The sequence below is a fragment of the Triticum aestivum genome, chromosome 2A (assembly GCF_018294505.1).
Source record: "Triticum aestivum cultivar Chinese Spring chromosome 2A, IWGSC CS RefSeq v2.1, whole genome shotgun sequence".
NCBI lineage: Eukaryota > Viridiplantae > Streptophyta > Magnoliopsida > Poales > Poaceae > Triticum > Triticum aestivum.
This window is the reverse complement of record NC_057797.1, coordinates 680,567,679-680,581,924: the sequence shown is the minus strand read 5'-3', so window position 1 is coordinate 680,581,924 and position 14,246 is coordinate 680,567,679. Positions and strand designations below refer to the sequence as shown.

Genomic DNA, 14,246 nt, shown 5'->3' with positions numbered 1-14,246 from the left:
TGAAATCTTTGATCAGAGAAAGCATTATTGAGAAATTTTTAGTCTACATGTATACACAAATGAAACAAGATTCTCCAAGTATGGACACATACTTGAACAAAAATTGCCAATCGCACTAAGCTAATCTTCATATATAGACACAAAAATTTAAAAGAAAAAAGAAAATAATGAGACAATGAAAAACACACAGGCAACCCGGCCCACAAAATGCACAGACAAAAAAGCAAAAAAATGGTATTGGGCCTGGCCCAAGAAAAATAATGTAACACACAAGATCGAGAAACGAAAGCAGCAATAGTAGCTTGAGCGACAACTCAGAAAAATAAAGGGAAATGTTTGTGTGCGTTTCGCGGGCCGGTCGTTCGTGTGATCGGGGGCGGAGCTACGTTGGGGCAAAATCAGACTGTAGCCCGCCCCATGTAGCAACAAATAGTGGAGGATTAACGAGGCCATAAAACAAAAGTTTGTCAGGTTAGCTTTAATATGCCTATTTGGCCCGCCTAAAGGATTTCCTGTAGCTCCGCCACTACGTGTGATGTACTATAAAATCGCTCCTGGCCACTCGTTTTGTTGGTCCTAGCGCCACCACTGCCCTCTCATCCTTATCTCATCCTCTTGCATTTCTCTTTCTCCTTTTTTTTCCATTGCCAGTCATGGGAGCGGTAGCCCCGACCTTGCTCATCTCTTTCCTCTCTCTACTCCTCCCTCCCCTACCTCCCGAGCTACAGAGGGCTATTGAGAGCGCGCGGTCAACACCCTTCAGAGAGCTGCTGCAAAAGGGGAATTGCGCAGCCAGGATGCACTCGTCACCATTGGTCGCCCAGGTGAGCTCGTCGCCATGGCGTGCGCGTCCTCGTCCTCGAATGCTGCCACAACACTTGAGACTGCTGCCCTCTTTTTCTGGGTAAGTGACGGCGGGCGTGGGGTGCTGCAAGCAGCGAAGCCCAGTGTTTTCAGGTAGGCGACGACGGGCTACAAGTGGGGCGGCACCGCCAACCACCTATGCGATTTCGCCGGCGAAGATGCTGCTACCCCGGCGTGGCGGAGCTGCAACCGTAGTTCGGCGGAGCTACAACCGTATGCTGGTGGAGTAGCAACCAGCAAGACAAATGCCAGAACCGGCGGCAGCCGTGTTGTGATGGCCACGACGGTGGTCCATAATTGCTGGAGCCAGCAAAAAAAATTGCTGGAAGCGGTGATTTTTTTGCTACGACCGTACTAACGATGATTCATAGTTTTGCTGGAAACGTTAAGTACTTTTGCTGGAACCCTTTTCTTTTTTTTTTGTTGCAAGCATAATTTCTTCTTGTTATCACCGTTTTGATTCTTGGTGGAACAAACATCCATTACTTTTGTTACCATGGTCTTGGATTTTTGTTGGAACCAGAGTATTTTTCTGCTACAACTATTCTTTAGTTTCATTGGAACAAACACACTTTTTTTGTTTGCGATTTTGACGATGGCGAGCATGTCGGTGGTGAGTGTTGACGGCGAGCGATGGGGGCCGTCGCCACCGGAGGTGCAATCGCAGGCCATAGCTGTTGTATGCGTGGAGTCAGCGACAAGTGCGGGAGGCAACGAGTGCGGCGACCGACAACGAGGACGGCCAGCGAGGTGCGGCAACCAGAGAGCGTGTGACACCGCAAGATGAAGGGCGCGATGAGAGGGAGGGGGTCTATTTTTGTACGCACTCGTAAGGAAGACAAATGCGTCAATTGGACGGCTGCAGAGGGCTTAATTAGATGGCTGAAAGTGGACCAGCCGAAATATTAGGCCGGCGTGCCGGCGTCTATCGATCGCCAAAAATAAACTAGCGATGTTGCACCAATCTTACAGTAGGTTTGATCCTACAACGAAGGACTTAGGGGGTGTTTGTTTACAGGGACTTTTTTGTGTAGGGACTAGAAAAAATCCTTCTTAGAGATTTTTTTACCAAACGGGACTTTTTAGGGACTAAACTAGGCATTTGAGACTAAATGAAGAAGACTCTCAACGAGAGTCTTTTTGGGACGTTTTGAAACTTTTTCAACAATGCCCCTCCATGCACCCATTGGTCCGCCATCCCATAGTGTTGTTTGATTGTTATTTTTCTATATACTAGGGGCAACATGATCATTTAATAACCTCTAGGAAGGGACTAGAAACTTTTTAGTTTCTGAAAACAAACAGAGAGAGACTTTTTAGGGGCTAGAGACTTTTTAATTGGGACTAGAAAAAGTCCTAGGACTAGAGAACCAAACACCACCTTAGTTGTGACACATTTAAATCTCATCTAGATAAGCTTGCCAAAACGACTTATATTGTGAAATGGAGGAAGTACGTGACATCTCAACTCCTACAAGTTTTTTGTTCCTAGGATATAATATTCACATCCTATGAACCAAAAGGGCGCGACGGCAAACCTGTATGTAATCGAAAGCGACCTCGTGCCTAAAATCTGGACTAGCAGCAGAGTTTTCCCGGAGAGGGCTTGCATCGCATGTGGCTGTGGCTTTCCTTATGTGCTGACGTGCACTTGACAGTTGCAGCCGTGACACTTTCCCGCTGGAGGTGGAACCACTCCACGCTAGAGGTCGCTATTGTCCCATCGCTGGACGTTGGCCTGGAATCGCACCCTCGCAGCGTCTCCTTTTTATGCTTCGGAAAGCTCTCCCAGGAATGGGGGCAAACGACCATTTGGTTAAAGATGTCATCTTATCCTACCTAATGCAATTGAATCCACAAAGTAGCCGTCGCGGCGTTCCTGGGATGCGTATCAAACATTACACCAACCGAACCATCAACTAGATAATGTAATCAGGATGGACAGAGTAGAGTATTATTATTTCAGACTGCCTGCACGTGTCTCCTCCCAGACACAGCCAACTTTGCTCCAGCGAAGCACGTCGCGTGTTAGCGAGATTATTATAACTTTATGGATCTGGATCTTAAAGAGCAACTACAATGCGAGGATCCAATCAGACGGCGATTTTATTCTTTTTTGTTCATTTTGATCGGCCTGATGGACACGTATATCCGTTTTCGTTTTTGGGTCGGCGCATGCGTCCAACGCTGGCCCGACCCATTTTTTAGGTCGCGCAAAAGAAACAGTACACAAATATTTCAAAAATAAAAAGTTATTAATTAAACATTAATGCCGGGCACAAAGGCCGTGAGAGTCCACGCGTCCATATTTATATTAATTGAAACATTAATTAAACCTAAACTACGATGAGGCGTGCTGCCCTAGGCATCCTCGTCGTCGACGTGGGGGCTGGGCCGGCCCAGGGAAACATCGTATTCCAGACTCTGGCGTCCGCCGCAGACTGGGCACGGCGCGCCTCCTCCTCGACCTCGTGACGCTCCTCCTCAGTGTCACGCTCCAGCATCTCGAGGTACTCGCCCTCGCGACGCTCCTCGGCCAACCTTTGTTGGCGCCATTGCTCGAGGTAGGCGCGCTCTTGCACCTTTGTCGACCCCATCCAGATCGGTGGTGCGCTGACCCATTCGCGCACCACCCCGGTCCAGGAGTAGCGCTTAATGGGGTCGGCTCCGGCTCGGCCTTGGCTGGGCACGGTGGGGCCAGCAGCGACACGACACAGTCGCCGGCCGCGGACAGCGCCATGGCCTCCGCCATGCGCGCCTTGTAAGCCGCCTCCTCCTCCTCCCTCTTTGCGCCGCTCCTCCTCCTTGTTCTCCCAGAGGACAACCGCCAGCGCTGTCTGGTAGGTGGCCTCCGCCACCTGGTCCTCGTCACACACGAGGAGGGGCGGCGGTGGGGAGCCATGCGAGACGTCGCGGACGCCGCACCTCCTGGGCTCCTTGTGTCCGAAGGCGAACCACCGCTGCCATGACGGCGAGTCGAACGCGTACGCCGGGTCTTGGCGTTGCTCCGGCGTCGCATCTTCTCCGCGTGCGCCCGTGCTGACCGCGGCGCCGCCGGCACTGGGATCCTTTCCGAATCCAAGTGCCAGTCATGCGACAGCATGACATCGGGGTAAGGGAGAGGGGCACGGTGCTCCCAATGCCTCTTCACCTGGTGCATGGGACGGTGATCCGCTGCCTTGACCGGCAGGAAGACGACGACGAAGGAAGGAAGGAGCACGCGGGGAGAGACGGCGGGGCCCTTGCCCTTTCCCTTGCTGGAGAAGACGCCCATTTGCGGTGGCTAGGGTTTGCTAGGCTTTTGTCGTCGGCGGGGGGCACAAGGGTGACGAGATGAGGACGAGACGTGTGGAAGCGGATGAGGACAGTCCCGCTCGAATTAAAAAAGGCCGCCCGGCATCTCTGACGCGTGGCTCCCGGTGGGCGGTCGTCATTAATAAAGCTGCCGTGGTAGTTGGATGGCCATCAGGTGAGGACGTGACGGACACCGAAAAAGCGCGCGATGCGTCTGCTTCGCGTCCGCGCCGATGCATTTCTACGCAAATTTGAACCACAAATAAATCCGCGCAGACACGTTTTGCAAATGGATTGGTATGTTGGGCCTTCATTTTTGTTCGCGTCAACCTGAACATCGGACGAAGTGGGTAGCTGCGTTGAAGTTGCTCTAGGAGTGATACTACAAAGATGATACACCACACAGTATGTCGACAAATCAAAAGATGCGAGAAGAAGAAGAGGTCGCACGTACGTACACATCTTTCTTTGCTTGCGTGTGTCTGCGCTCGGATAACTCGGCCACGTACGTCCCCCCAGCCTCCGGAAAACTTGGCTACGTCTCCCTCTCTCCCCACCTCCCCGGAATAAATCCGTGACAAGCGACATGCCATGGCCCCGCACCGCAGGTCTCTCTCCCTCCCCCTTCGCCTCTCGCTCTGTATTTCTCCTCTCCGACGGAAACAGCCATCTCTGATCCTCCCGTGTCACCGCCGAGATGATTGCGCGCGGCCTGCTCCGATCCAATGCCTCATCGCAGGTCACCGCCCTCTCCCTCCTCTCCTCCCCTCTCCTCCCCTCCCCTTTCTTCCGCGCGCTAGGTACAACAACCGTCGAGCCGCGCCTGCCTGCGCCTGTGTGTGTGACGATGGTTCGGGGTCGCCGGCGCCGTCATTCGGGCGTCACGCCGGCGGCGATCGTTTCGTGAGAGGGAGGGGCCCCGGCCGTCTCGGCGGGCGGGCGGAGACGGAGGGCGCGCCTGATTGGTACCAGCCTCTTATTCAAATTCGGGCGTGAAGATTCTACATAAAGGGGGATTTCCATTTCATTCTATGTTTGTTCTCGATCCGCTCCGGTGATGGCCCGCGCGGTTCTGTGCCGGAATCTGCATCGCCTTTGGAATCTACCTTTATGCTTCTGAGGATATTTGTTGGGCACGGTTTTACTGTGCCTGATTCCATTCTGTTATTACCTTTAACGCTCCTCCTTACGTACATGAATAGTTGGGGAGTGTGGAATCACTCTGTTCTTCAGGCGGGGTCGAAACATTCCTGTATTTTTTTTTCATGTAAAAGTTGTGATGGCTATGATCAATGTTAGACATCCGATCCAGATGCTATTACTATGACATGATTGTTCCACTACTTTCGCAGCCGTTCAGACTTCACATCTTACCTGCCAACTTTTGCCATTGCCAAAGATTCCAAGCTCATGTGTGATCATTTATTTCATCGTCCTTAATTTACACTTTCACAGGCAAGCAAATTTGTGAAGTATTTAACCAGCGCCGGGGGCTTACAAGGGCATGCAGAGAGCTTGTCAGATGCATCAGTCAGACATTTCAGCTCAGCATCGTCTCCTCAGACGAACTCAACTGAAGAAAATGGGTATATCATCTTCTTTTATTATTATGATTGTATTTGTGGAATTATCACATAATTTTACTCTGTTATGCACTGGAGCGTATGCAGGTTTTGATTCTATATATTTACTACTAGCTACTGCTGACTTTGAATGCATAACCTTCCCAGGTTTAAGGGGCATGGCATGTTGGCACCATTCACAGCTGGATGGCAGAGCAATGATGTGCATCCGCTGGTTATTGAGAGATCTGAGGTTGCGACTCTCTAATTCTGCATTATACTGTATATATTTACTTTGTTACTTTGCTTGCAATGTAACATTTGATTTTGGAAATGGAAGCTTAAGATGTTCATTACTGTATGCTATGGTTGTGAGCTATGTATCTATGTTTGCCTTATACAATGTTAACCTGAATATGCAGGGGTCTTATGTTTATGACATCAACGGGAATAAGTATCTAGATTCTCTAGCAGGACTCTGGTGTACAGCTTTAGGTATGTACAAGTACAATCTTTGGAGTGTGATTATGTACCACAGAATTGTCCATTCTTTTGGATAATACCCTGCATTACCATTTTATTTTTGTGCATTTAAGAGTAATGTATACAGTCTAATTTCATTCATCTTCCATGGTTTCTTCAGGTGGTAGTGAGCCTCGATTAGTCAAAGCTGCAACTGACCAATTAAACAAGTTGCCCTTCTATCACTCCTTCTGGAACCGTACAACCAAACCAACATTGGTAAATTTCTGCGTTCTTTATTGACTATCGGTCTGTTAAAATCATTTTCGGACTTCGTGGATACTGATGATGGAGACGGCCTGTTGTTTTCAGGATCTTGCAGACGACCTTCTTAGCATGTTTACTGCAAGCAAAATGGGAAAGGCATTCTTCACAAATAGCGGTTCGGAAGCAAATGACTCACATGTATGATCGGTGGAACTACTGACCATTTCCTACTCTACTGTATTTTAAAACATTTTTTTTGGAATAACGTGCAGATGCTCTGTTCATTAAGAAGGGTAGCAACTATAGATACAATATATGTTGCTCTTACCGTCATTCGGCATTCGCATCTACAGAGAATCACTAAAAACTGTTTTACATTGTGTTATGTATGAGAAAGTGACACGAGCTTTTATTTAAATAACAAACGTACATAGTTTTTTTACCTTAAAGAACACATCGCTAGGAACCTTTTCTCAGGGAAAAAGTTGGGGCACTGAAACACAAACAGTAGGGTGGATTGTGAGATTTACATGGTTCCTCCACGTGTCAAAAGAGAGAACCTTTTGGGTGTTCCATTTCTAGAAGGCTAGTGTAGCTATTGTCCCTGGTTCACCATTTGCACTTTTTTGAGATGGCCATAGCCTTAGTTGTTTATTTCACTCAATATGTTTAGCTGATATATTTGCCATACTGAATGGCATAGTCATTTGGTGATAAGCACTAGTTATCTGTGCTGATGTGGAATTTGTTTTGTTCTCCCTCTTCTGGTTTCTCACAGCACTGCTGACACATTTACAACGTTTACACTTGTTCAGGTCAAACTGGTATGGTATTATAACAATGCATTGGGGAGGCCAAACAAGAAAAAGTTTATTGCACGATCAAAAGCGTAAGTAACATAGTTTCTCAATCTTTGATCTTCAAACTAGAAATATAGGGTTTTCTTTATTTGTAAGTAATTTTCAGTGGCATCAATTTCCATCCTGGGTCATGACTTCAATATTCTTGGGGTCTCGTTGTTATATTCTGTATGTAATTCAGAGGTACTTTGAGTTCCTTCTTACTACCGTTGTATTTATTGCAGATATCATGGATCAACATTAATATCAGCTAGTCTCACTGGGTGAGTATTGGCCTAAAAAAACCGTGTTTTTCTTCTTATGTGGATATTTCTTTCTATCAGTACCTACTACCTAGTACTTTGACGAATCTAGTAGTCCATTTCTTATTGATGCTTAATTTATTTGCTAATCGCTTCTGTATCTTTAGTCTTCCTGCCCTGCACCAGAAGTTCGATCTGCCAGCACCTTTTGTTCTGCACACAGACTGCCCTCACTACTGGCGCTTCCATCTTCCTGGTACTCTTTATTTCAAAATTTAGTTTTATGATCAATGCAGCATTTTTGTTACTAATGAAATTGTTTTGGTGGGGGGCAGGTGAGACAGAAGAAGAATTTGCAACAAGACTTGCCAAAAATTTAGAGGATCTTATCCTCAAGGAAGGACCAGAAACAGTAAGGTTTTCTTGTCACCAAACTTATATTTATGCAATAGGTCCCAAGTATACTACTTGACTCATGCATTTTTCTCCTGTTAGATTGCTGCGTTCATTGCTGAGCCTGTCATGGGTGCTGGTGGTGTCATCCCTCCTCCAAAGACCTATTTTGATAAGGTGGTTTTAAAATCCTTGAGCTACATCTTTTGATAGATTACGTAAGGGGAAGGAGACTCTTCAATTCATTTATTTGACCCCACTGTTAAGTTCCAGTGAAGCTAAGATTACACTTTACTGAGCTTTCTAAATACTTCTTCACTCTCTTATGCTGCAGTAGTTCCACAGAAACATCTTTTTTTAGCAGAATCCACAGAAACATTATTGCCTGATGAACCCTTAAAGCTAGTGTATATATTAGGTTGCTTCTATATAGTGGACTTGAATTCTTCTTTTCCTTGTTTATCTTATCTCATCTTCCTGTCTGCCTACAGGTTCAAGCTGTGGTTAAGAAGTATGACATCCTTTTCATAGTAGATGAGGTACTTTAAACTCACGTGTGAAGTCAAACACAAAACAAAATACTAGATAGTGCAGGAACACAGGAAACTTCTGTATGCAGTCGTTATTAACTGATGATGTGTTTCAGGTCATTACCGCATTTGGAAGGTTGGGAACCATGTTCGGATCTGATATGTATAACATCAAGCCAGATTTAGTCACCTTGGCCAAGGTGAATATCCTTTCACAACAGTATATCAGTAAATATTAATTATCCGATGTCAGCCGAGCCTGCCAATTTCATGAAAACAGGCTCTTTCGTCTGCGTATGTGCCCATTGGAGCGACTCTTGTTAGCCCCGAAATAGCAGCTGTGGTTGATTCTCAGAGCAATAAGCTAGGTAAGTGAATGGCATTGCGTGAGCTTAATTAGTCATATCTGTGTTGGCATGTCTCTAGCCTTTTTTTTAAGGATATGTGAGCTTCACAAATGTGATGTGCGCTGAGCTGCTGTCTTTTTCTTGCAGGTTCATTTGCTCATGGCTTTACATACTCTGGCCATCCAGTTGCTTGTGCTGTCGCCATTGAGGCGTTGAAAATCTATCGGTATACTGCACTTCCCATAGCACACAGAGCCCCTACCTCTGCCCGTATTTGCTTTCTTGTCCTTACGAATCTTTCGCAAACTATATGGTATCAGGGAAAGGAATATTCCTGATCATGTGAAGCAAATCGCTCCACGCTTCCAGGAGGGAACGAAGGCCTTTGCAGGAAGTCCAATTGTTGGGGAGGTACCCTGCTCTTGTTTGTCTCAGCGGACTCTTTTCTTGTTCAAAAGCATAATCGACATGCTCCTGTATGCAGATCCGTGGTGTAGGATTGATACTCGGAACTGAGTTCGCCAATAATAAATCACGAGATGACCCATTCCCTGCTGAATGGGGTAAGTAACAAGTCATAGCTTGGAACCACTCTCACTGGAGCATTGTTATACTAGTACTCCCTCCGTAAACTAATATAAGATTTAGATTGCTATTTTAGTGATCTAAACGCTCTTATATTAGTTTACAGAGGGAGTAGAAGTTTATCATCCCAGAAATATAGAACGACTGGTCGTGTTCCAGAATATACATACGTTCACTGAACCAGAAAGTATCCTTACAAACTGTTTCCCTGATGGCATATTCAGGTGTTGGTGCTATCTTCGGACAGGAGTGCCAGAAGCGTGGCATGCTGGTCAGGGTTGCCGGCGACAGCATTATGATGTCACCGCCATTGACAATGACCCCTGGCGAAGTTGATGAGGTAAGATCAGAAATAACAGTAGCACCATCATCCTTTACTTTTCTCCGGACACCACTGAACTTATCTCGCTCTGAAACTCTTATCAGCTGGTGAGCATATACGGAGAAGCTATGAAGTCCACGGAGGAGAGAGTGGCGGAGCTCAAATCGAAGAAAAACTAGACAAGATGCAGCACAACGATGATGATAACGTCGACTGCGGCGATGGTCTCGGATGTGTACAGAATAATTCCTCGCTGTCAGGTGGTAATAACGCACCGGAACGGACGCTGTTCTTGATGCGCGGAATGGCAAAGCATTCTTTCACCGAGCGATGGTGATTGACGACTTGATTACAGACAAGATAGATTTTGGTACATTCTTACCTCGAAAGATAATCTGCCAAATAAAGCCGTTTATAAGCTTGCCACTTTGATAATCTCTTGTACTGACACAATTTGAAACAATTTGAAAGAATTCCTTTGAGATCTCTTGTACGGACCTACGTATGAATCGTTCAAATTTGATGATGTTCCTCAGAAGAGAAGAAACGAAAGAAATGTGAGATGGTGCAATGTCTAAAATAATCGCGCATGGCTGCCGTGCCGACACATTAGCTAGCGACGCAGCATCCGGCGGCGGCTTCTAAGCGCAGACGAGCGAGACGTCGTCGACGACGGGCCCGCAGAGCGAGCCGCTGCCGTCGGACATGGTGTGGTAGCCGGAGCTATACAGCACCACCCGCGTGCGGCTCCCCTCCGCCGTGAACGACAGCGCGCCGCGCGCGCGCCCGCCCGTGCCCCGGGAATGGTACTCCACGGCGGCGGTCCCCTGCGCCCCCGTGGCCGCCGCCACCACGCGCATGGGCTGCAGCTCCGGCCCGCACGCCACGCACCCGTCCCCGGCGTCCCCGACGGAGAACTCCATCCGGCACGCGCTCCCCGGCACGGTGTCCACCTCCTGCACCAGCGCCGCCTCCACGCCGGCCACCAGCTCCACGGCGCGCGATCCGCCGGGCACCGCGTGGCGCGCCGCGTCCACGTACTTGGCCGCCTTGGAGTAGGACATGACCATCCACCCGGGCAGCGGCGACACGGCGCCCTCGCCCATGGGCGGCACCAGCACCCCGCACGTCGACCCCGGGGCGACGTACGGCCCCTCCTCGAAGCCCCCGTTCCTCAGCAGGTTGCCGCCGGCGGCCTCGGCGGCAGGGTGGAGGGTCTTGATGGCGACGGCGTCGACGAGGGGCCCGCAGGCGGGGTCCTCCGCGCCGCCGCCGTCGTCGCTGTGGTGGATGACGAGCGTGACGACGCCCCGCTCGGCGTGGAAGGCCCAGGCATACGAGTCCCAGCCGCTGGCGCTGTACACGGTCTGGATGGGGAGCTCCCGGCCGGGCGCGTCGGCGGCGGCGTCGGGGACGACGGAGAGGCGGAGGCGCTCGGACTGGCCGCAGGTGCGCGCGGCGCTGAAGGTGACGGAGTAGCGGGCGCCGCGGGTGACGCTGAGCTGCTGCCGGACGGAGGCGCCGCTGCCGAGGCGCACGGCGTGCGCGCCCTCCGGCACCGGCAGGACCATGCCGTCGCCCGGCCGGTCCGTCCCCGACTCGACGTACTCCACGGGGCCGGCGGCCTTCCAGTAGGGGATGGCGTGCGCGCCCGTGACCCTCGTGCCGTTCATCTGCGACCTGTTCGGCGGGTACTCGAAGTTGCCGTTCAGCAGCGGGCCTGCATGCATGCATGCATGCAGCGGGCACAAATTAGTGATGGCATATTGGCATGCATGATGTGTCAGTGTCAGGCAGTGAACCGTCAACCTAGAGTAGATCTCAGGCGTTGACATTCTGCATAATAATCTGAACCATACATGTACCCACCCGTACGCAGCACGTTAGAGTGCAGAGCCCTGATTTGATCTCTGTGGTTCTAACAGGTCAATGCCGGCAATTTTCAAGAAAATGTTAGGAGTACTTTTTTTACACTCCGTCGACTCATAGATGAATCAATTTTGTGCACCCTGGTTTGATTCCTTTTGCACGATATCGTGCGAATAATTACAAGTCAACGCCAGCATTTTTCTAGGGAGTACTCCCTCAGTTCCAAATCAAATCAAGTTGTACTCTATTGTTGAACTTCTCCTTCAGTTCCAAATGAAAAATATGCTACTTCAATGTCAGTTTAAAACCGCGGCACTTATTCCGGAGAAGCGAGGAAGCGAAGAGCTTCCGAACGGGCCCTTATTATGGATCGGAGGAAGTATTACATAGTACAACGGTATATTTTGTGATGGATATTATAATGAAACTAATTTGATGTTGTTGATATGCAAATATATTGTCCCCTCTTTCTATCAGTTCAAACTTTCGGATGAAATAATTGGAGCATTAATTCAATATGGTATCGATGCTAAAAGGTCTCGGGTTCAAAACAATGCTAACACGGTATTAGAAAAGAAGATATTTGTGCCCACATCAATCCCACGCATGACTACAAAAAGGCCTAGATGCGAGGAAGAGTTTTGAAATATATCGCCCGTCTCATTCCATCGGTTTGAATTTTTGGAGTAACTGGTTGAACCACAAATTCAATTATCTTGACACATTTTTCTATAGACTTTCAAATTTTAAAAAGGTTGACATAAATCAAAGCTAGATCTTCAAATTTGCTAACATTTTATTAGATTTAGTGAAGTTTGACATAGGAGGGCCTGCCCCATCGGAATCCAAAACACCATCCCCAAGGGCTAATCTGAGAGGTCTTTTGGGGCTGAGCAACCCCACGTCTGTCATTTTACGAGCTCAATTTCATGCCTCTCTGTGTACATGGCTTAGTGAGTTGTTGTTATCCCATGTTGTGCTATCCTTCTTCTATCAATGAAAAGATATGCAACTTTTGCGTATTCATGAAAAAGAAGGAAAAAAGGTTTGACATAGGAAATCCTTGCTCAGCTTGCTGTTGCTGGCGGTGGCGACACCTGCGGGTGCCGTGTCCTTGTTGAAGGCGCTGCCATGGTCTTTTGTCTGTGTCCCGCTTCGCGCACCGGGGGAAACCCCCAGGTCTGGTTCACCAGATCGGACAGCGGCGGCATCCCGACGTCGTATCCTTCTTGAAGGCGCGGTCTTGGTTGCTCGTGGCGTCTCCAGTGTTGGAATTAAAGATGGTGGACGCCAAGCTTGGTTTTGGGCTGCTTCTCAGGGCATGGGCATTCGGGGCGCAATGTACGACATTGTCGGTGCCTCATCCATGGCTTCTTCCTCCTGTTCAGCCAAATCCTGCTTCCCACTTGCCAACTCCTCTAGGCGCTTAAGGTGGGGGTACGTTGATTTGGTCTGTCTTGGAGCGGTGGCCGTGCGACGGTGGTGCCTTGTGATGGTTGTGACGCGGTCTAGGTGCTCTGGGTCTTGTCTCCTCGCCTTCCTTGGCTGGAGTTTGAGCTAGGAGAGTGTATGCTGTGTTGTATTCTTTCCCACTTCCCCCTCTTTTATCTATGTTACTCTTGTTCTCTCCTACCTATTAATGAAATGATATGCAAGCTTTGCGTATTCGCGAAAAAAAAGCACAGTCGATCAAGATTTCTGACGAGCTGGAGGGGGGGGGGGGACATGGTTGGAGTTGCGAGTCAAGGTAAAGGTGGCGGCCATGATACAGGAGAAAGAAGGGAAAATGCGACCCATTTGGATTTGGGTCGAACTGTAAGTAACTGAAAAGAATTGTGTATGGAAAAGGTTGCCGTCCCCAGTCGGCAGTGTGGCATCCAATGGCTAGCACAGAATGGTAATTAAACTTAGACAATAGATTGTTAAGAAAAAACTGAGACAATAGACGGGTATTTCCTATGCATCTTTGCAACACACGTAGCTAGAATGTATGCGAACATGACCAAAGACGTTCGAACTACCTAACCAAGTGACGGTCGATCGCTAGACGGCAATCGCATTTAACGAACGACTAATCACTCATGGATGCAGGCAAGATGTAAACAGTGCAGTAGCTTTGGCGATGCTCTCACCATCTACGTCGGGGGCAGCTCGGGCTGCCGCGAAGGCGAGCAGTAGCACCGCGGCGCAGCGCGCGCCGCCGACCACCATCGATTCGATCGATCTCCTCCTGGCGATCGATCCGCTGATCGAAATACCGGTGCACGATCTACTGGGTGAACAGGTGAAGTGAAGTGAAGTGAAGGTGGTTTGTTCCAATTTTATAGGAAGACGACGGATCGCAGGTGTGCGGTGTCCGTGGCAGCAGGGTCCAGGGTGGTGACTTCGCGGAAGGCGCCGGTCGGTGGAGCTCAACTGGCCGTCGTCAGTCCGGCAGCCTGGCTGCCTCCCCCTCGGCCCGCCGCCGCGTGCGTGCGGTCACGTGCTGTGCTGCTGTGTGCGCCTGCACCGCCGTTGCGATTCCCGTGCATTCCCTCGATCGCCCACGGGCACGGCTGAGGATGGAGGACGGCGGCACACGCCTACGCGCGCTTTGACTCTCTTCCATGGCCACATGGCCGTGTTTCCTCCGTGCCTTGCGGAATGCCC

General features: G+C 49.3%; 2 protein-coding genes and 1 long non-coding RNA gene across 3 annotated transcripts; 2 read left to right on the top strand and 1 right to left on the bottom strand.

The window, feature by feature from the left end:
• Positions 1 to 587: 587 nt before the first annotated feature.
• On the top strand, positions 588 to 1,433 carry LOC123185907 (uncharacterized). The gene is made up of 2 exons (XR_006493526.1): positions 588 to 824; positions 939 to 1,433. It is a non-coding gene; the product is annotated as an uncharacterized lncRNA (long non-coding RNA).
• A 3,189-nt stretch (positions 1,434 to 4,622) lies between these two features.
• Positions 4,623 to 10,210, top strand: LOC123190180 (gamma-aminobutyrate transaminase 1, mitochondrial). Its single transcript, XM_044602779.1, has 19 exons — positions 4,623 to 4,897; positions 5,614 to 5,744; positions 5,889 to 5,973; positions 6,143 to 6,215; positions 6,364 to 6,461; positions 6,555 to 6,647; positions 7,265 to 7,338; positions 7,534 to 7,572; positions 7,719 to 7,807; positions 7,887 to 7,963; positions 8,047 to 8,121; positions 8,436 to 8,483; positions 8,591 to 8,674; positions 8,755 to 8,842; positions 8,969 to 9,047; positions 9,142 to 9,232; positions 9,306 to 9,384; positions 9,631 to 9,746; positions 9,833 to 10,210. The coding sequence occupies exons 1-19, from the start codon at positions 4,856 to 4,858 to the stop codon at positions 9,905 to 9,907; spliced, it is 1,536 nt and encodes a 511-aa protein (XP_044458714.1). The 5' UTR covers positions 4,623 to 4,855; the 3' UTR covers positions 9,908 to 10,210.
• On the bottom strand, positions 10,092 to 13,808 carry LOC123191842 (uncharacterized). Its single transcript, XM_044604419.1, has 2 exons — positions 13,730 to 13,808; positions 10,092 to 11,448 (listed from the first exon to the last, which is right to left on the bottom strand). Exons 1-2 carry the CDS (start codon positions 13,806 to 13,808, stop codon positions 10,370 to 10,372), a joined length of 1,158 nt encoding a protein of 385 aa, XP_044460354.1. The 3' UTR covers positions 10,092 to 10,369.
• Between the last annotated feature and the right edge of the window lie 438 nt (positions 13,809 to 14,246).